General features: G+C 37.8%; 1 protein-coding gene across 4 annotated transcripts in view; it reads left to right on the plus strand.

Annotated features, from left to right (window-relative positions):
• PPP1R12A (protein phosphatase 1 regulatory subunit 12A) overlaps nucleotides 1-20,360 on the plus strand; it is a 114,730-nt gene extending 94,370 nt beyond the window's left edge. For 2 of the 4 annotated variants that reach the window (XM_032106671.1, XM_032106674.1), the window contains 7 exons: nucleotides 332-397; nucleotides 4,976-4,992; nucleotides 6,157-6,298; nucleotides 6,952-7,056; nucleotides 7,955-8,002; nucleotides 11,352-11,402; nucleotides 17,919-20,360. In XM_032106671.1, coding sequence (XP_031962562.1) covers nucleotides 332-397; nucleotides 4,976-4,992; nucleotides 6,157-6,298; nucleotides 6,952-7,056; nucleotides 7,955-8,002; nucleotides 11,352-11,402; nucleotides 17,919-18,005 — 516 coding nt within the window. In that variant the 3' untranslated portion in view covers nucleotides 18,006-20,360. Of the gene's footprint in view, nucleotides 1-331; nucleotides 398-4,975; nucleotides 4,993-6,156; nucleotides 6,299-6,951; nucleotides 7,057-7,954; nucleotides 8,003-10,292; nucleotides 10,324-11,351; nucleotides 11,403-17,918 lie in introns of all 4 variants that reach the window. The other 2 variants (XM_032106672.1, XM_032106673.1) reach the window with 2 other exon arrangements.
• Nucleotides 20,361-22,796: the final 2,436 nt, after the last annotated feature.

Raw genomic sequence — 22,796 nt, forward strand, 5'->3', positions numbered from 1 at the left:
GCAAGTAGCTATGTATTTTGCATCTTAAAAAACTGCTGTCAGATTAGAAAGGTTATAGTTGATGTTTTAGACTATTCTTTTTCCTTTTCTTTGTCACAGGATCCATATATAATGTAAAAGCCAGATTTTCATGTGTCAAATGCAAAGTTGTTTCATCTCCTTCTGGTACTGAAAACATGTACCTGTTTGAGAATTTTCTTCATAGATCCTGTATATTCTCAGTGAAGATTCTTCTGCCCTTACATTTTCGTATTAAAAGTGTAGAATGCATTAAAATCTTACTAAGCTTTCAACAGTTTAATTATTTTTCCTCTCCCACCTCTTTCACCAGAGTGATGAAAATGAACAGGATCACCAGTCCGATTCAGAAGAAGGAACAAATAGGAAAGAAACTCAGGTAATTTAAGAAAGATAATTTGTTCATTAACTTTTAAGAGATATGTTTTGATTGTAAAATTTTTGTTGCAATTGAATTTACATGTCAACAGTGGCCATAACTGACTGTTTTGTCTTCCACTCTGATTATGTAGAATTAGCATCCAGAAAATGTGGATGAGATTTTTGACACACAGGTCAGGGACATGATGCAGCAGGTTACTGGAGCAAGCATTCAGTTTCTACCCAGCAAAACCTTTATTTCATCTACACTGTTATTTTCAGATAAATTATGTCCAATTACTTACGCACACTAATTAAAACCTTTGAAAATTAAACCCAGTGCTGTAATTATTACAATTAACAAATAATATGGGAAGTTAATTTAAGGAAGCACTGAAAGTTGAAGAGCGCAATGTATGTCATTTCTCCGTTGAACAAAATGGTTTTCTGGACATCCTAAATGAGTTTTACTGGTCTTGATAAAAAGTCAGTGGAAAACAGTATAATAGGCTTGATTTGATGGGAAAAGTCCTTAAAAACAGAATGGTGTGTGACAGGGGGATGAAAAAAGTGTTAAAAGGGAATTAGTAACATAACCTGTGCTATAAGAAGAATGTATTTCCTTTGACCTAAACCCTGGAGTAACACACTACAAAATCAGGTTCATTACTGAGGAATAAAACTCATGGGATATTTCTTTCTTTTTTGTAAAGCTTCCATTACACATTTGTTAAATATTTTAGTTAAGAGATTCATTCTGTGCCATTTTGATTTGCTGTATTTTTTATTTCTGTGCCACATTAACATAAATGCATAGTCCTGTTTCCTTTCCTCCCAGTAGTACATTTCATTATCCTTAGATCTGTAATTACTTCATATTCTGTTCTGTAGAAATTAATTTTGGTAGAACATGCTGTGTGGTGCTTCTGATAAAATTAATAACATTACAGTGTAATAGTGCTAAATCAGTCCCAAAATTATGAATATTATTAAAAGGGTGAGTGTGGAATGGTGGAGAAGTGTAGAACTGACTGACCAAGAGTGCTTGGACAGGTGCAGTGTTTGCTATGTGCCCAGGCTCAGAGGGTGGTGGCAAATGAAGTTCCATGCAGCTGGCACCTGGTCATGAGTGGAATTCTCCAGGGTTCAGTGTTGGGGCCAGTCCTGTTTAATACTTTGATCCATGCCCTGGCTGAGGGGGTGTAGGACACCCTCAGTCAGTTTGCAGATAACACCAAGCTGGATGAGAGTGTTGATCTGCTGGAGGGCAGGAAGGCTCTGCAGAGGGATCTGGACAGGCTGGACCCGTGGGCCAAAGCCAGCTGGATGAGGTTCAACAAGGTCAAATGCTGGGTTTTACACTTGGGTCACAACAACCCCATGCAGTGCTACAGGCTGGGGAAAGAGTGGTTGGAAAGTGCTCAAGGGATAAAGTAGCTGAGGGTGCTGGTCAGCAGTGGCTGAACATGAACCAGTGTGTGCCCAGGTGGCCAAGAAGGCCAGTGCCATCCTGGCCTGTATCAGCAGTAGTGTGGCCAGCAGGACCAGGTGTCATGGTTTGACACTGGCCAAAAAAGCCAGGCACTCACGAAAACCATTCACTCATTTTCCTCTGCTATAGCTGAGCAGAGGAGGGGAAAAAACGAAGGGCTCATGAGTTGAGATAAGGATTAGAAGAAAACACTCCTAAGGGCAAAACAGGCTTAAACTTAAACAGCGTAAAGAATATTTATTATTAACAGAATCAGAAGACGATGATGAGAACTAACATAAACTTTTTTCCTTCCCAGCTCCTCCCTCTTTTCCCACTGACAGCACAGGGAGACAAAACATGGGGTTTTTTCGTCAGTTTGTCACTTCTGATTTTCTTCTGTTTGTTCAGAGAAAGAAGGGTCTTCTGTTGTACTGTGGGGTCCGATCGTTCCCCTCCCCGGGAGACAGTTCTTTGTGAACTTCTCTAACTTGGTTCTCTTTTCATGAGCAGGAGCCCCACCCAATTTGCTGCAAACATGAGTCCTTCTTATGGCGAAACAGGCTTCCCACAACAGCCCTGTGAGTCTCTCATCCACGTGAATGCAGGTTTTTTAGCTCCTTTTGGCATCCACTCGCTCTGTCATGTGAGTGAACCTCTGCATCTCTCGTGGACCCAATGAGCTGCGGGGAGACAGCTTACATAACTATAGTCTTTTACCACAGTTTGCAGAAGAAAATTTTGGCTCTGGCGTTTGGAGCACTTCCTCTCCCTCTTTCTTTACTGACTTCAGTGCCGCAATGTTGGTTTTCCTCCCGTGTCCTCACCTTTTCTTTTTTCTCTGACTCGGAAAAAAATTCTTGTCCGTAGATGTGGTTTGGGTGCATGCTACAGAAAAAATTAGAGGACTTTAGACAAAGAATGATTTCTAGCCTGAAAACATTAAGGAATCAGAAGAATCATTATCTGATGTTGCGGTGAACCATGGCCAACTCCAGGGTCAGCTGAATCAAGTGGACCAAAAGGTCCATTGGTTTGATGCCTCCACAGCCCAAAAGCCTTGGAAGTCACAGGCAGCACCCCAAAGGCTGTGAAAAATATATAGATCCGAGCCTTGCCATTGGCCGCTGCCCTCCCCTCCCCTTATTTCTCATATTTGGTTGTCTTTCCAGAGAGTTTTATGTTCCTCGGTAGTTGATTGGCCCTTGCTACTTCTCCCTGCCTACTCCTTCTCCCATTTGCCACAATTCCTTCTCCCCGCCTTTGTAATGCCCCCTGACTGATGTATTATTGGTTACCATGTGTTTTCCACACCTGTTCTGTAGGGGTATAAAACCCCATGTCAGCCCCATTTTCTTGGCTTCTCCGTGGTTTTCCTGTGTTCTTCAATAAACCCTCTCCCCCACGAAGAAGTTTGTCCGCTTCTTTCCTGCCTCCTTCGCGCACCTTCGCCATTGGTGGGCAAGGTAAACCCAACCAGGAGCTTTGACTGCCCTCCTGCGCTGTGATCAGCCCCCATCCTCCCCTTCAGGGCAGGCAGAAGATTGCCCGGTGCTCAGGGCAGCGTTCTAGCAGGCAATGGCACTGCGGCAGCCTTATTCATATCAGAGATTTTTGAAAGAACTGTCTTGTCAGATTTCAGTTTGTGCTTTCTTTTTCTTCAGAACTGTCTTTTGACTCCTTAGATGATCATTTGTCCATAAAGGAAAGCTATTAAAGAGAAGTCAGACTTTGCTAAGCACTTTTGACAGTTTGAAGTTGTTCTCTAAATTCGTTTAGGCTTTTTAGTATTAAGAGCAGAGAATTTCTTGAATTAGCAATGCTGTGTTGTTACTTAAAAGAAGTTGGTGTTCCTGCTAGAAGAATAGTCTTAGATCTAAGTTGTAGGATAGCCACTTAAAATAAGGAAGTTGAAAGATCTCTTTGGTAGATGAAGTGTTTCTGTGAAGCCGATTTTTAAGTATGATGCATTGCAAAAAACCCCTATTAATTTGAAAAGATACTGCAACTGTAGTTAGCTTATAATTAATGGATTAACTGTGGAATATTCTACAAAATCTCTTAATTCGCAGCATCATTCGTGCTCTTGACAGAAAATAGCAGTGTTTTATTTGGAGTGGTTAGGCTATAGTATGTACCTTTAACATCCTCTGTGCAGTAAGTGCACTTCAAGGTGTCAAAGGGGAAATTGAGTGTATTGTGGAGAATGTGGCTGTTTTCCTCTGTACATTGAAAAAATACAGTTTCCTTCTATAAAAGGAAACTAAGCAAGCCACGTCAGCCCTCCCAGAAAACCACTATGGGGAAGGCTTCAGCCACTGATAGGTGAGTAACATTGGAGGATGTCCAGGTGATGATACAGCAGTAGAGTTTCTTGCCCGAAATGTCTTCACTCAAGATTGGAATAATAATTGGAAGAAATTATGAATCTGTATTGACCAGCCAGAGGGGAAAAAGGTTTGTATGACTGATGTAATGCTTAGAGGGCACTCCCTCACTCTTAAGTCATCCTTTTAATTAAGTTTTTCTTGTCAAATAAAGAGAGTTTCATTTATTACTTTCATTCCTTCATTCATTCCAGGTAAATCCACAGGGACAAAATTTGCTATGTCATTTAAATTAAGTCTAATAAGTACTTCCTTATGTTGTTGGTGTAGTAACTTGTTTCCAGTCATGCTATGTTGAAACAGTGATCCTGTATCTTAATTTATTGTTTTGAGCTGCAGTCATTATGTTCAAAACATCATAGCTAATGTTAAAGAAGAGGAAGAAGGAAGAATGAATTTGAGAAATGCCGTTCTGATGCCTTTGATAACAGTGAAGCAAATCCAGAATGCACCAACCGCTGAAATGACTCTACTGTTTAGGGCACTCCAGACTTCTGGAGTGTTATGTTAACATCCTGTGTAAATCATATTTTGGCAAGTGCATTCTAGCACATATTTCTCTTATTTTCTGGACATAAAAAAACTGAAGCTTGACAAGGTTTAGCTAATGCATGCTGATGGATAGCGTGTGCATTTGACGTAACTGTTTAGTTGTATTTGTTCACAGATGGTTGTATAATTTAATTAAATTATTGATTGATCCATTCTCTTTCTCTCTTTTTACCTCTCCCCACTTCAGAGTGAGAGCCTTTCAAGGTATGTGCAATTTAATCAAATTAATTTAGAATTGTTATACTTTCTGTCTGCATGTTGTCATTTTAAGTTCTTGACATACAAATTCAGCTTAACTCCAACTCCTAAGTTGGGTTGAGCTTTAAAAGGCTGTGGTAATATTTAGGTTTCGTATGAAGTGTGATTGTAAAGCTACAGTCCTGCCATGTGTGGGTGGAATATGCCATTCTGGGGAATATGTTGAACTCTGTATTTGTAATGCACTGAAGGCAGGCTGGGCATTTCATAGAACATAGTGGACACAGTATTATGCCCTACAGATTTTTCAGCATGGACCCAGCTTTTACAAAGAAGACAAGAAGTTCTTGTTGCTCCCCTTTTAGAAAGCCTACTAAAAATTTTCTGTGTAACCTCAAGAAAAATACTACAGCCTCTGAAAGCTGTATTTCCTTGAGATTTGTTAAAAAGTAAATGCTGAAATATTGATAATTTTTTTTAAAACTGATCTAATTTCTTTTTGGACCTTGAGCTTTAATTATCGAATTCTGTTATGTTCTTACTCTGGTGAAAATTTGTTAAATAAAACTGCTGTAACACATGATTAGTGAAGAGGGAACAGTGTGAAATTACTCTTAACTTTATTAATACTTGTTATTTAGTTATTAGGATAAAGAATACTGAAGATTTGTTTCATCAACTGCTTCTGTTAAAATACTAGAAGTCACATCAAATGGTTCTGAAATCTTGATTTCTGTAATGAAACTTGGGGAATTCATCTAGGCCATTCATCTAGTGTTTTTTAAAACACTTCAATTAAACTAGTAATTTTTTTTTTTAAATATATGTTCTTTATAAATAAAAAAGGATTAAGCTACCTAAGCTACTATAAAGTATTTTAAGACATGTAATTTGCTTGCATTAAATAATTTAATTACATTTAAAAGAATTCTCTGTATGCATTGCTCTGCAGACTGAACAATTTGAAAACATTTTCACCCAGAATATTGAAGTACTGGAGAATGTAAAAGTGAAATTTGCATCAAATTAGAAGACAGTGGTCTAACTAGAACACGTAATTGCATTTGGTTGTTTTCAGCTGGGTAGCAGCAAACTCAAAATGTTTGATACAGGTCAGTGGTCTCAGTTTGGCTGCAAAGGCGAAGAAAAATCAGAAGTTATCTTTTACAGATATGATACGGGATCGCTCAGCGTGTCTGCAGGTGATCGTTACGATTCAGCGCAGGGGCGATCGGGGTCACAGAGTTATCTTGAAGATCGAAAACCATACTGCAGTAGACTAGAAAAAGAAGATAGCCCTGATTTTAAGAAGGTATCTGATCCAATAAGTTTGGGGTAAAAGTAGAACTTTATTACTGCTTTTCTTAAATTGTGTGAAAATAGTTTCACGTTGCATCAGAAATACTGCTTAAAGTAACTCAGCTGAATGGAGAAGCACAGCAACTGCTACAGTGGGGGAAAATACACATTATGAAACAGCTTCTGGCTTTCGTACATTTCAAGGCAAGGGAGAAATCCAGAGGAGCCAAGATACAATCAAATAAAGAAATAATATGGTAGTATTTATCATACGAAAGGTATTATTAAAACTGGTGTACTCATATGTGAAGCCTTTTGTTACATGTTTGCCAACTTACATACATATAAGATAAAAGTATGTTTAGATCTTGCTTTAAAATAGAGGAGGAGTTTGTTGAAAAGTTTACTGTGGTAATCTGTGAAGTCTGAAGAAAAAAAGGCGGCTTAATTATGTGTAAGGTAAGCTGTGTGCTCCCTATGCAAAGCTGCTTTTTTCTAGAAATATTTAGTAACAGTTCCTTACAGTGCTTGCTAATTCTAAACATCTTTATTTTACTTCTTACTGTTAATATATTTATTAACTTTACATGTGGTTCAATCATACTTTCTAAGTTTTTCAGCTGATCTCACTATTATCTGGTATTTTTAATGAATATTTTCTCTTAGCTTTATGAACAGATTCTAGCTGAAAATGAAAAACTGAAAGCACAGTTACATGACACCAACATGGAACTTACAGATCTTAAGCTACAGTTGGAGAAGACCACTCAGGTTTGTATGAAACAAAAAGTCATGTACTTAGCCAACAATGTAGATAGTAAACCAGATGCACCCCAGGCTATGGGCCTGTCTTTACTAGGCATCAGCTTTCTTGTTTATCCAAAGATGGGAATGGAGAAGAGTACTTCTCTGTCTCTAAAGAGAAGAGAGTGCAGGATTCTGGTCTTCAGCTGTGAACAAAATGTGTGAGACTGCTTCTTGCCTACTTAAGTAGTAGCGGTTCTTGCCATCATGTATCTGCATGCAAACTTCTTTGCAGGGTAGGGGTAAACACTGTCTGCACTGTTAATCTTATATTCAAACTGACAATTGGGATTGACTGATTAATTCTTAAACCTGCTGGCAGATTGGCATAACCTGCCAGTTGTTCCTGGCTGGTTAGATAGCTTTATCTTGGAAATGAAGAGACTAGTACATTCCTATATATAGGATAACTGCTGTCACGTAACAGTGCTGTATACACTAATACAAGACACACACACTGAAGTCAGATTTGTCTAAATTTGTCTACTCTTGCTGTAGAGTGTATCATATTCTTGGATCATATTTACCACAGTTTACCTGTACTTAATTGTCTTTTATGTGTACCCTGGAAATGTTAGTGAAGAACATTTAAAAGATGCCTGTTTTGTAATGCTTTTAGATAGAAATACTGTATTAGTCCTGTTAGCCAAAGGCTGTGTAGTGATTAAATAACATGGATGGTCACAGAAGAAGTGCATGATAAATCCAATTTGTTCTTTATTTCAGTGTTACTTCTCTGAACACACTTCAAAATGTTTTTGATTACATACTTCAGACAGAATACTAAAATGTCTAGTATTTTTTTTCCTCAGTTATGTGTTGTTTCAAAGCACCTGTCAATGTCTTCATAAATTTTGTGTTTCAGAGACAAGAAAGATTTGCTGACAGATCACTCTTGGAAATGGAGAAAAGGGTGAGTTTCTGCCAAGGAACTTCTAAATACTCCAATTCAAGCTTTGTTTTTAGTTTGTTTTGCAACCCCTGGTTTGGATATATTTTAGTAGGAAGAGAAGCCTTCTTATAACTTGCATTTTTTAGAGGATTTGGGGATTTTAGGTTTCAAAGTGGCAATGAATGTGAGATGGAATTACTCTTAAGAATTGCCTTTAGTTTGCCTGTTCGTTTGTGATAACCAGTTTCTAAACTCTGCTGCCCTCCAGGGATCTGCCACTTGTTCCATCTCATCTAAAACAATGTTGGCATTCCAGAGGGTTAAGTAGATTCATTGTGTGTCATCTTTTAACACATTTCCAAGATTCAGAGAAGTTAATTTCCTCAGAGCTTTCAAGAGACACCCATTGTTATTGGTAATGCGATAGCTGTTTCTGCCTCACAGACATGAGACCTTAAACCTGCTAATGATATAAAATAATCTTTATGTGCCTCTTTCCTTCTACTGTAACTTTTTTACAGAGGGAATGTGGTACTGGGGCAGGGGGAGAAAGTGGAAGAATGAGCAAGCAGTGTGGGAAGAGGGGCATCAGAGTCAGAGACAAAATTGAATGGGAAAGAAGTCATGTAATAAATTCATATGTGAGGTGGACTACAGGAATTATTTCAGAAGTTGGACACATGATAATTTTAGGCTGTAGTTTCATGCTAATTTAAAATCCAACCTTGTAAAAGTTTAGTTTCACAGCAATGTAAAGCAAACTACGTTGATTTTGTGGTGGTCTTGGCTTCCTTCATGACTCTGAACACTATGTGTTCTTTTCTTCTCCCTTGATCCTGGAGTGACACATTAGAGACAAACAGGAAAAAAAAATTAGACGCTGACAGTACAAAGTGATGTAAACATTTATTTATCCCTGGTAAATTTCATATTCATTAGCCTTTTATATTTACTTTCCAATATTTTAGGTTTAGAAAACAAGTTTTAGTTCTACGAAACTGTCTGGTATATAAACAAACACTTGGTAGATTTTATAGGAGCAAATGAAGATGTAGAAATACTTTCAGGCACTTCCTGAAGTTTCATTATCTTTGCCTTAATAGTCTCACCAGTTAATTGCTGCTGTTTAGCACCTATTTCTCTCTTTAATTTTTTGGCATCCTAATGTGGGCAGTGATTTCATCAATAGAAAGGTTTCAGCAGCAGATTTAATTGGTTTCTTGCTTGCTAGGATGACGACACAAGTGGACATTTAATTATTTAATAGATGTAGCTGCATCCATTACTGTGTGGGTTTGTAGGTAATGCACAGAGTACTGCGTAGATAGACATTATTTCGGTTTTAAATTACTGCTTTGCTTTCTCCCAGAGCAGGCCATTGCATTAAAACAATTAGCTTTATTAGAAATTCTTGCACCTTTTTTTTTTAAGACATTTAGTCCAACAGCAAAATGTCTTTCAGAATGTTATTTTCCCTAATGTATTAGTATTAAAGCCAGTGAGTAAAATAATTAACTTAATGATGTACGTATGCAACTTAGGTGCTGTATGGCTGAAACTGGATTTACACAACATTTATATATCTGAATCTTGTTCATAATTATACACTTCAGACAGGAATTTAAATGGGGAATATATTTATGATTGTATTTTCTGTGTTGTTTAAATCTGAAGTTTCACTTTGAAAGTGACTGAAGCAGGATTCTCAGCTGTTAGTCATCAATAGCTGATCTCTAGAAATAAGCTTATCAAATTCAGCATTTAAAAATAATTTTAAAGACGCCTTTTTAATGTGTAATGTAACAATAAAAATGCAAAAAAATAAAAGAAATTATAGAGATTTTCTAAGAATACTTTTCCAAGTATATGGCTTCACTAAAATAAAATATAAACCTAAAGACGTTTATGTAAATTACACAGAGGAGAGGGCAAAAGTAAAGTAGTGAGCAAAAATCATAAGAAATAAAAGGCTGACAGAGAAAAACCTGAAGGCATCTTCAGACTGCGACATTTTCAAGCTGAAACCTACCTTTTCAGTGAAGAAAATGAGAGTATATATTAAGCTTAGATTTGCACAGTAGTAAAAGTGGGATTTTTGTTAGTTACTTACATCAGTTAGCTCACTGGTACTTATGCCGATTACTGTGACTATAAGAAAAGTTTTAACTAAAAGGAGTTAAGTACATTAAGTAGTAACAACTGCAATAATATATTACTTTGATAAAAATTAAAGTTGTTTACTGTAACGGGAAAATGTTGGGGTATAATTGCACTGTGATTAAACTAAATTCAAATGATTTATATCTGAAAGGTGTCCGGCAAGAGTCAGTATCTACTGGGCGGTATGATCTAACCAAAGTTTTACACACCTCAGTCAATGCTGCTTGCTGTTTGCATAACACCATTGTATGCAGATGCATATGTCCACTTGGCAATGATCTGTTGCTTTTGCCTCTCACACTCTGGAAAAATCTGAATGTAGAGTACTGATAACTGCAGCTGCTTTTAAATGAGAAACACTGCATTGTCTGACACAGGAAAGCAAGCAATCAAGCTATAAACCCCAAAGTCTACTGCATTGGCTGCTCATCTGTCATATGTGTTGAAAAATAGGTTTAAACAAAATAATGGGGTTGTGTATCTGCACTGCAGACTGCAGTGTAGTATAGAAAACCCTAAGCTAACTTTCCATAAACTAGCTTGGTTATATAATCAGTGCAATCAAGTTCTATATAAAGGATAATTTCTCCTGCTTCTCAGGTAAAAAGGGAAATAAAAGGAAAACTAAACTGTATGAGAAATGCAGAAAATATTCAGGAAACATTTTCTCAAGAAGCAGCTGATCTCACATAGCTAGATTTCTTTGGTACTCAGCTAGGTCCTGTAATGTCAGTTGTATCAACACTAGGTTGCAGTTTGGATTGTGGGCAGATCCCACTGAGCTGAGACAGATGTTTCAGCTACCTTTGTCTGTGAAAGCTTATGCTTTTATGCTTGTATCTTTTAATATTCTTGTTTGATTCTGATCATTTTCTGCATTTCTTTGATATTAAGGTCTTACAAAAGCCTAGCTCATGAAAAATAAATCCAAATAAGTGGTACTTAAAGTCTTTCTAAATTAGTGAAAAGGAAGGGGTATGTTTTGTAGGGCTTGATATGAATTTCTATATCTCTTCCTCCTTGGATATTAAAATTTCATTTTAGCCAAATTTCTATATATCACTGCCATCACACAAGTTTCCTGTCCACACTATGCTTTTGGTTGTATGATCTATGAAACTTGAAGTTTTTCACTGTTACCACAGTATTTACAAGTTGTAATTTTTAAAACATTGTATTGTTCAGCGTTAACACACATCTTCTGATTTAGGAAAGAAGAGCGCTAGAAAGAAGGATATCTGAAATGGAAGAGGAACTGAAAGTAAGTAAACTAGTACGCTATTAATAACAAAGTACATTATTATGTCAGTGAGACATAGTCTGGCAGTATTACTGGTCTCTATAATTTCACTAGAAAATAACCAAGTTACAGCTGCACATCAAAGTCACTCCTGTCACACAGCTTGTAGCGAAGCTGCTGTGCTGGCATAAGCAGTTGTATGTGTAAGATTGAGAAGAAGGTGCTGAGTTGTAGGCTTCTATAGTATGGCTAACAAGAAACATTCAGAGATGGTTGGAGTGAAACATATCTTGATCTAATCAAGATGGAATTGCAATCTACAATTTTTATATGATACTCATAAGTTTTATTAACTTACTAATTACTATTATTAAAATCCATTCTCATTAAATAATGGTAGCATATAATTCTATAGATATTTAAGCATTAAATGTTGTTTCAATCTTTATCTCATGTTCTTTATTAATTAGGTGGCATGTTACAATATTAAAAACTTCTGTTTGTATAGTGTGAATAATAATCAGGTTTTAGTTAACAAAACGCAGTAGATAGATTTCAGTTGTTGACAAATAAGTAACACTTAGCATACTGATTTCTGCTTTTTTCAACTATGTATAAAGTGAATCCCAGAAGCAAAATAATTTGAAATAAATTTCATTTCTGTTTTGTTTGGGGTTTTTTTAACCATTCCCCCTTACCAATGTTAAACCCTCCGATATGATTAAGAAGGGTGAGAAATTGGGTGGGTTTATTTTCTATTATGTCCTAAATATTGGACATGGCCAACCAAATTCATAGAATTTAAGTGGAACGTGAAAGTACCATTATTTTGACATTCGATATTTGTCATGGATTAATCAAGTTTCCTTTTAAGCTCATTTTTGAGCTCCCTCTGGTGCTTGGAAATGGCATTAACTTCCAAATACTTTTCATTGAAAGACATGCACCAAGTTCTGTTGAAGTAATTGAAGCTGACAAGCAGATATAGGCAGAAGGCAACTGTGATGCCTCTGGCTCCCTTGGATTCAGACCAAGATAGTTTGCTGTAAGGGAGGGCACAAGATCTGTGATTCCTTGAGGGGTCTTCAGAAGTGAAATACAGAAAAAACAAACTATGGTAGAGGAAAATAATTGTCTGCCTTAGAGTAGAAGACACGATGTGAGGTTCTAGGGAAAGTTGGGCTTCTGATAAAAATAGAGAATGCAAATATATTGCTTTTTTCAAAGGTTTGCTTTTGATAAGCAATAAGCAAAAGTTTTGAATTAAAGATTAAATACACTTCCCATAGTTTGTTGCACGGTCATTAAAAAGTATAGGTTAAATGTGTCGTTATGTACAGAGTTTTGAACAGGAGATTAAGTTTGTGCAATTAGGATGTTAAGTGAAGAATTCCAGGAATAGCTCTCATTGTTAATGCATCCTGAACTGTTTTGGAAAGCTGTGACTAATCACTACTGGTACTTAGATTGCTTTTCAAGAATGTGCCACTTGTTTGATACTTTCCTTTCACAGCGGCTTATTTACTTTAAACAGGACTGTCTCTTCTAAGTTTTCTTTCAATTCTGCTCGTCTAATATATATGTGGGGTTTTTTTTCTTGTTTTCACTCCTATTTCTTTGATTCCTGCAGAACCTGCAACAAATAAAGCAGATTCAATCTTTGAAACACATAAATGAGCGACTGGTGACTGAGAATAGGGCCTTGACCCGAGTGCTTGCCAAGTTGTCAGGGTCCTGTAGGCAACTGCGCTCTGTGGACTTGTAATTTCTTCCTTCTCCTTTGTTTAGCCAGGCAGGTGTTGACATTCAGTTTGTGCTTGGGCAGAATATTACTATTAACACTTGCGTGTCAGAAACTGACTCAGTGCTGCTCGGTTCTGGAGGTGTGGCTAAAGCTAAAGCATGGTGCCCAGTGTACAAGCTAGAGGTGTCGCAGATGTGTTGGTATGGTGTGGTATTGCCCCTGCTAGCACTGAAGCTTGTCCTTGAAGATAAATTGGCAAGGATCCAGGAGAGCTTTGACATGTTAAACCTTGGCAACAACTGAAAGGATTTGAGTTTGCATGAGGATACACTAAAGTCAGTCTCTTGTTTTGATGTTTGTGTAAATGCTCAAGTAGATTGGCCTCTAGCTTTCTAACAAACTGAAAATAAGATTTGAGCTTTCTTACTGCAGTTTGGTTTAAGTGCATAGAGTTGATAAAAATTTAGTCTTAACAAAAGAGTGTTTGAGAACTGGTTTCAGTACTGTGTATTCCTGAACAGTTGCATGAGCAACCTTTTTTTCTTACATTTGTGTGTTTTAGTGTTTTAGAGGGGACCAAAGTATTGTTTTTTCAGAAGTGTATTGGAGTTTCAAATTGATTACTGTTTTCATGTATTAACTTCCCATTTGGGCCTTGCCAATCCTTATTTTTACCTAGACAATTTAAAACATCCAGTTCTAGCACAGAGTTAAGATTATTGATTTTTATTGCTATATATATATATATATAGGCATTCCAGTGTGGATGAGTCCTACAATGCATGGACTGTAAAATCACAGACACAAAAAAACTGCTTAGTGTGGCAGATTGGTTCAGACCCCTTCTGATAAGGTATGAACTGCTTTGAGTTCCATCTTGGAAAAAAAAGCTAGTCTGTTTTCTTAGTGTTATTGCAGGGCTGTTTCAGAAACCTGTGGAAGGTTCAAAACTTACATGAGGATCAAAATGTGGTTTCATTCTGCACCAAATCTATATGCCTTTCTTCCTCTTAAATATAACAAGTGTCTAGGCTGGAGGTTACAGTGAGCTTTTGAGGTATGTAGTTGAAAAAAAGAAACCAACCTTCTGCACTCTTGCGCTCTGACTCTTGCTAAACTGCTTCCTCTCATTTACCCCCCTTCCCACTTAGAAAGGAAGGCGATGAGTGTACAGTCTGCTCAGAATCTGATCTCAGGTTTTCCCCACTAAGAGGCCTGAAATAAAGAGGAGGTTTATCCTTTTGCTTGGTGTCTTCCTGGAATTGGACTAATATTAGGATGTGGTGTTCCTGATCCAGGCCCTGCATTCCTCAATGCTCCCTTGTGTGAACCCTTACTGAAAAGTGAAGTCAGCTCACTGACCTGGCTGAAAACAAGTCCCTTTATTCATTATAGTATTTGATCCATCTCACCCCAGTATTGTTGGATCACTAAATTAGCTGTGCAGAAAGCAGCAGGAGCACACTGCTGCATGAGGAGGGAGAGCTGTCCCTTTAGGGCAGTCCGACTTACATCAGCCTCAGCTAACAATGTGGTTTTTCAACACAGCTGAGCTAATCTAATGACTGCTGTCCACAGCTGTCATCCATACTGTCTTTTTTTTGCTAGCACTGGCATTCCTTTAACCATGGTAAGCCATTTGGGGTATTAACCACAGAAAACCATTCAGTATTCCTCTCCATAGCAGGAGTTTTCAATGGCAGGTCGTTGTGGAGCTTGAGTAGCCTGACCAGCAAAAGAGAAGCAATGGAAACACAGCAGGGAGCCTTGACAGTATGATGGTAGGTTAACAACAGCAGTGTGCCTGAGTAATCTGAACAGGTGCTTCAGCAGTTCATGAGCTTTTTGTAATCTTTATTCATCAAGTTGTTTTGTGTGTACAAACTGTTAAATCCTCCAAGAAACACAGACATGCTTATTACTGTACAGATCCGAGATGGCTCCACATAGGTCAGATGATTACTGAATCTTTATTTGCTCAATGATAGCACTGCAAAGTTACTAGCTAGTCATGATACAGATAGACAAAATAGTGCATTTTTAATCTTATGCTAGAGTCTCATCTCAGGAAGCTGCTTTGCTGTTTTAGTGAGAACTAAATTGGAATTCAAAGTGCAGTATGTAATTAATTTTACTGAATTTACTGCAAAGGGGTTTTTTTTCCTCCCTCTTAACATTAAAGGTGTATGGTGTCACCTCACCAGAAGTTTGAATACCCATAGAAATGCACTGCTCCAAGAGAATTGTTTAAAGTATGTGGGGAGTAGTATAGATGAGAAGTGTAAGTATTTTAGGTTACTTGTGCTTATCCTTCCTGTTGAATCTCCTGGTATTCTCAGAATCAAAGAATCATTTAGGTTGGAAAAGACCTCCAAGATCATCAAGTCCAACCAGTACCCCAGCACAACCACCCCTAAACCGTGTCCCTGCATGCCTCATCTTCTTGTCTTTTAAATACTTTCAGGGATAGTGGCTCCACTGCTTCCCTGGGCAGTCTTACTTGACAACTGTCTTGGTGAAGAAATTTTTCCTACTATCCAGTATAAAACTCTCCTAGTGCAACTTGATGCCATTTTATCTTGTGATATAACCCTTTTGTCTCTTACCAGTCTTCCCCTATTCTCTAGCAGACTAGCAACAGAAGACAAAGTATTTCCTTAAGACCTATTCTACCTATTAATTGAATCAGGATTAAAATATATTTACAGAGATTTGCAGATATATAGTGGTACTGGATTATGTTAAAGCTCTAATTTTGAACAGTGGATTTTGTTAAGGGAGTTCACCAGAAAATACACTTCTCTGTGGGTCTGTCTCTATGTAATTAACCATTATGGGCTGCAGCTCCCTCCCTACTCAGTAAGCTGAAAGAGGACTGTGACATTCCTGGACTGACTTTGAGGTTTCATTGGAATGCACACACAACACTACTTCTCGAGGTACCTATTTAACCAGTACAAAACCAGACTCCCTTGATTCCCTGTGCATGGCTAGATGAAGGCTGTTGTGATTTCACCCAGTACCTTTGGTATGAAATCTGTAGCAGAATGGAAAGGAGGAAGGAAAGGTTTTGGTTGGTTTGCCTGAACAAATGGCTGTTCCATTGTTTGCAGACACATGCATATTATCTGGATATGACCCCTGTCTTGGACAACAGTAGTTACTTTTTACAGCTTAGAAAACTTTTAAACAATAATGCTTGAAAATTGCAAAAAGATCACTTGTGTTGCCCAGTTTCAAACATAATGACATGATTTTTGAAAGTAATCAGAATTTTACAGCTCTTTTTGTTTTCAGAGCGCAGCTCTCACTTGACTATAATGGAAGCCTCCCTGTGACTCTCTAAAGAGCTCAGCTTAGGTGGCTTTCCTAGGCTCCACCATAGAGCAGAGTTGGAATCAAGGATAGCAGAATGATTTTTTCCTAACCGAATTGTAGAGACCACCTTTTTTCTTCTTATGATTTCTTGTCAACTTCCTTTCACATACTTTGGTATTTGCAAAGTATTATTGGGAAATAAACTAGAAATCTACAACCTCAGTCATTTTCGGTTCACCATTGTGTTTCACTGTGAAAGGGTCTGCAGTTCAGTGAAGTATGGACAGATGGAGGTGTATAAATGAAGTCTCTAGTGCACAGTTAATTAACCCTGCATTTTTAAACTCTTCAGTTCTTTCTATTCCATTATAATGTTCTGAATATAATGGGATTGAAAGTATAATTTTCATATAAGTATAGTATAAAGTATAATTGAATAAAATGAAAACAAACTCGTGCCAAGAAAATAATGAAGAATAGGATAACAGGTGTTACCTAGGTTGGTAGCTGAACTCAGACTTCCTGCTTACACTTGCACTTGAGGTTACTGAGTAACCACTGCAGGAACAGGCTGTTACCTCCTGTGTAAAACCCCTGCTATAATCCATAGTGTAATTTAGCCATGAGTGTGACAGGCGGTTTGTTATCAGTATGTGAATGTAGATACGGAAAACTGCTGAGATTACTTCTCGTTTCTCTGGCAAGCTGAATTTTCCCAGTACCAGCCTCTGTGCCCTGACTTGTCCTCCTTTCCTATCTGATCCTGTCCAACTCTCACCTCATTTGGCTTCTGCCTTGCAGCTTTTGTGCTTGTGTGTTACCCGTCTCCTGTGGCAGCCGTAACTTGCCATCCCCTAACCTGTCTGCCTGAGTATGCAGCCTGGTGTTGCTGTGATCTCTTTCAGTGATCTGATCTTGTATGAACTATGCTATTCAGGGACATGATCTCAAATTACAGGATGTGTGCTTCAACATGAGTTTGGAAGTGGTTGGAGGATTAATGCTATGAGCTAACAAGCTGAATCACACTGTATTTGATCAGGATGAAATCATCCAAGAGCACAGTGGTAGAGATGCTTAGCCACAGCATGTTTTTTTTTAAATTCTGCAAGTGCAGTATAGACAAGCCTCTTTAAATTGTTGGTAATTTCCCTCTGCCCCCTTTCCTCCCCCCTGGAATTTGAAGTATTTCATTACTTTCCTCATGCTACTATAAATGCTTTTGTCAGAGGCTGGTCATCTGCACCACTGAGTTTTAGTGCATCTAGTCCAACCAAGCAAATGAAAACTTCTCATCTCTAGCCCTTAAATATATCATGCTAAAAGGAGAGATTTTTCTGAACTGCTGATATGAAGTGTGAGAACTGCCAAGATATTTAAGCTGAATAAAGATTTTTACTCCCAATCCTTGTCTAGTCTTGCTGCTTTTACTTGGGGTATAACAGCAAATAACCATCATGTTTCATTTTTCATAGATGCTACCAGACTTGAAGGCAGACAACCAGAGGCTAAAAGATGAAAATGGGGCCTTGATCAGAGTTATAAGCAAACTTTCCAAATAAAGGGTTTACTACAGCAGCAAGTAACGGTATTGCACATCACTAGTAACTCCAGTGGACCATGGTATGGCAGTCACTGGAAGTGTGGGAAGATCCTTCGGAGACTGTCATTTTCAGATATCCTGCCAAACACCCTCTTACCTGTGTGTTTTTTGTATCAAGATCATTGTTTCTGTTAAAATGCAGCTGCTGAGAAGATAAAATGACTGAGAAATCTTGTTTACAGCCACAGCATAATAAGGAAAGTATTCAAGGCCAGATACGCCTCAGATATTTAACCAGTAAGCCTTAGTTGTACATAAACACTTTTACATCAACAAAAGCTTTCAGCTCTCACAGACGACAGTTACTCAATAATGTTTTTGTTGTGCCACAATTCCCATTTTTTTCCTATACTCAGTTTTTCTCTAAGATTTAAGTTTGGATTTTTTTTCCCTTCTAATTTTTCATGTACCAGATTTTCTTGTACAGTGTTTTCACAGCTTTACCATTTGCAGAGACCACACACCCTTTTAAATTACATAATTTGTGTAGCTAACTAGAGTTGTATTGTCCAACCACCTGGAACAGAGATGTTTGGTGGAACATTTGCTTTCACTGTTTGTGCAATATGCATTTATTTCCTATACAAAATGCTTTAAAAGTCAGTTGAAACTAGAAATATTTTAAAAGTCCTGTTTTCTGCCTTTATTGGTCACTTTAAAAAAAAAAGGAAAAAAAAGAAGTTTGTAGTGAAAGATGTTAGATCCTATAATTGTCACATTCATTTGAGCAGGTACTGAGTGATGCTGTATATATAAATGTGTACTGGTTTGATTTTTCAGACCACCACGTGGCATGCTTGAATATATTTCCCTATTGCAAATGTCTGTTAATGCAAATTAGGCTATCCAGACTAGTGTGTTTAACAAAGTTCGTTAATTTTTATGGTATAAAGAATTTAGACATTGTACATTGTATGGAGCCCTATCTTTACAAAAGGTCTAAACTATATAAAAACTTTATTACCTTTTTGTCCCATTTTTTTTTCATTTGATAGTGTTCACCATAATAAAAAAATGCATAAATATAACTGCTTCACTACATTTCACATACCTGTATTTATCTGAGTGCTGTCCAAAACTGTTGTGCTAGCCAAAGTAATGTACTAAATAATTTGAAAAGTATAACCCATTACACTCACAATAATGTTTATATGCACTGTTGTTGCCATGTGAGAAGGCGTCCAATTTGATAACACCATCATGTCAGACCATTTTATACATTTCAGTGGCCTTTAAAAACAAAAAAGTACTTAAGTGAAGATCGTTTTTGTTAGAAACAGCTTTTATATTTTCACTAAACCATTCAAAATATGACATCCTATTGGCACATAGTTTATTGCCTAAAACCACTGAACAGATCAGCCATTAAAACAAATTGTACATTGTAAAGCTTGTAGTAGCTATTGTATTCTTGATTATATTGTATACTATATTAAATGTGAATTTGTACCCCTTCATTTAAAAAGGTCATTGTGTTCTACTGCCTACTTGGGTGGGGGGGAGGGTTAGCTTTACGGGGGTGGGATATGTTTTGGTAAGGAAGACATGATGTCCTCTCTCTGTTGATTGGTTTTTTGAAGATGTAAGGTTATGCTCTTACTACCAAGCTCAGGATTTTTGATTTTAAAGGTACACGGATAGTTTGAGATATCTTATTGTAATTGATCTGTATGAGAGGTGGGTCTGAACCATAGGGACTTCCGTTGTCTTATGCTAACATAAAATAAAGAATTGAATGGCTGCAACGTATTGAGTTCTGTTACAAGACAGTTAGGCATATTCTGGATTATATTTGGTAAAGTTTGGGTGCCTGTGAATGATTAAATACGTGTTTCTAATATTTTAGTGTTTTATATTTAGGTTATTTATTCTTTATATCTAAAAAATGAATGGCTACTGTGCTATATTGATTTTATTGGTAGTACTGAGCAGACCTTGTATCTGCATGAAACTAGTTGCAAAACCCACTATTTTGGAAAAAAAAATGTATTTTGACATATACAAATAAAATGAATACAAAATATTTTAAATGTGTGAAAGTTTTACTGATAAGACATTGAAATTTGTTATGAATTTAAACCATGTTATAAGTTTGCTATTTAAATTCTTTGGTGGGCATTTTTCATTCATTGCGTTACTTGGATGCAAGGTTCAAGTACCTTTCAAAGATTGTAATCAGATTGTGATTATTTGCACATCATTGTACATGCACATCTGTAAATGCAACAGTAAAAATGCCATATTTATGCAATCTGTAACAACTTGGACAAATGTTTATATATTTTACATAAACCTGTCTGTGTGCAGAATCTGAGAACCATTTTTTACGTGATATTAACCTAATCTCACAAAGCAACTGCTAAACTTGTGTCACTGTCTTATTGTTCATGATTGTGTCGAAGATCCAATACATCCCCAGAAAATTCAGCTACAACAGAGAGAAAAATGGGTCATGGAAGACTATTTTATTATTTTGGAGACTGTTTGCATGCAAGGAGTATATTATTGCTGGCTGGTGAACAAGCTTCCTTAAATGACTAATGCCTTAAATGGTAATTCAGAACAGCATCTTAGATTTTCAGGGCACTTGTCACAGTGTGGAAAGGGATCTCTGTGTCCAGAATTAACATCAAATATGGAGGCATGGAAGTAGCTGGTGTGGAGAGTGAAGAGGCAAAGTGCCTGCCCAGAACCAGCTCCAGCCACGGAGGGAACCATAACCTGAGGAGAGGAGTGAGTGCGGGTGGGATAGCAGCACGAGCACCCAAGGGGGAGGAGAGGGCAGGAAGCATGGCTGCATAAGGACTGCTTGACCTTAATGGCTCCCAACTATAGCAGTTACCTAGAAGAAAAAACTCAGGAGCTGGAATTTCATTTTTTGCCCACCTTGTCTCTCTTATAAACAATTTCCTCAGAGCCTTCCTAATTCCTACAACATACGGCTTTCAGACTTCTACTGTTTCCCCAAAAGAGAGTTACAATTCATAGTGTGCAGGTCAGTGCATTTGTTTACTCAGCACCGAATACAAAGTGTGAATCTCAAGATACACTCATTTAGAAATACTGTCCATGCTACACTTGGGTTGTGCTCATGTGAACATTAAACTGGTGGGTGTTAATCTTACCTGTCCAGTAACCCTGGCCACCATTCATCTGCTGCCGTAAGAGCAGATGGGTTGCCATACAAGGGTCCTGTCATTTCTGTTTTAGGAATGGTTACTTACATGTTTTAGACAAGGAAAAAGGCATGCTTTTGGGTTTCTGAAGATACCTGCCTTAGGAGATGTGCTGTGAGGGAGAAATTTTAATTATTTAACCTCTATCATACATAAACAGACTCCATCTGAGAAGGCTCCTATCCCTGCTATCTGGCATAACCACGAGGTTTATAGTCAAGTGTGCTGCCATAATGCCAAAATACGATGGTAGACAGGAAATTTACACCAAAAAAGAGTAGGGGGTGAGGAAGAAGTATGCTGTGATGTCAGACTAGAAAAGGCAAGACCATGTTAGAAAATTAATGGTTTGCACGATGGCATCAGAACAAAATTGGCCTGAAGTCAAGAGCTGAAGGCCACATCTCATCCAAACTCCTGAAGAGAGAAATGTCCAGTGCAGCCAACAGTATGAGTTATGGCTTGCTGCTGGCTCTTAACACTGCTCAAAGGAGGTACTAGTTTATTTTTAAATTAAATGACTGTGAAATAATCATTACATTGACTTATACTTCATCTGGTGATCCTGGAAGTGTCTTGATTCCCACAGCTAGCACTTTACCATTCTGCTATGACCATCTTGAGGTATTACTCATCTCAGTAGCACTTCAGCTCCTCAAGAAAGGACCATGCACCCTTTTGTCTCCGCCCTGTTGCTTGTGGTCTTGTGGCAGAAGAATAAATGGAGGTGGCCAAATCTGCCACGTCAGAATGTGGTGCAGCTATGGGTCCTGGGAAACTCCATCTGGACCTCCCTAGAAAGAAGAATGGGCAAGGGCTCTTGGCAGCTGAGGCCTCAAGCCTGTGCAGTATGGGATGTGTAAGCAGCCTCATTTTTACTTACACTAAAAGTCACTTTTCCCCTCTTAGTAGTAGCTTCAGTTTCTCTAGCTTGACATGGTACAGTGTGGCCAGTAGATAATGATGCTTTAATTGTGCAGCTGAGAGATTAATAATGTTTTATAGATGAAATTTAATGGCCAGTTGCAATCCAGAGGACTGTCACAGCAAAGCATGACACAAATTCACTATATAAGATACATTTAAAAAACCCCAACGAAACAGCAAACTCCACAGCCATACAAACATTACACAGTTTTTTTTGGGGGGGGGAGGCTACTTTGAGAGACAATTGTGAAGAAACAATTGTCACTGCATTGTGGAGGGTTGCTTTCCCACTTGCTTTAAATCTTTGAGCAGTTCTGTTGCAACTCTGCTGGTCACCTGTGAAATTAACAGGGGGTTTTTCCCACATAGGGATAGCCAGTCTGTCTGCTGGGTAACAGAAAAAATGCTCTTAAGTTTTTCAGAGGAAGTTCTTGCTATTCATGGTTATGTACACGCTGTTACATTTAGCTATGGTGATTCAGCTTCCTCAAGTTCTTAAATCAAAGCCACTAATAACATGAGTGAAAAAATGCTGGCAACTGGAGTTACTTGCTTTACATTTGATTGCAGGAGCAGCAGTGGAGCTGGTTAGAGAATATAGCAAATAATACTGCGCTCAGCCTCAGTACAGATGTAAAGTAAGACTA

The sequence above is a fragment of the Corvus moneduloides genome, chromosome 4, assembly GCF_009650955.1.
Source record: "Corvus moneduloides isolate bCorMon1 chromosome 4, bCorMon1.pri, whole genome shotgun sequence".
NCBI lineage: Eukaryota > Metazoa > Chordata > Aves > Passeriformes > Corvidae > Corvus > Corvus moneduloides.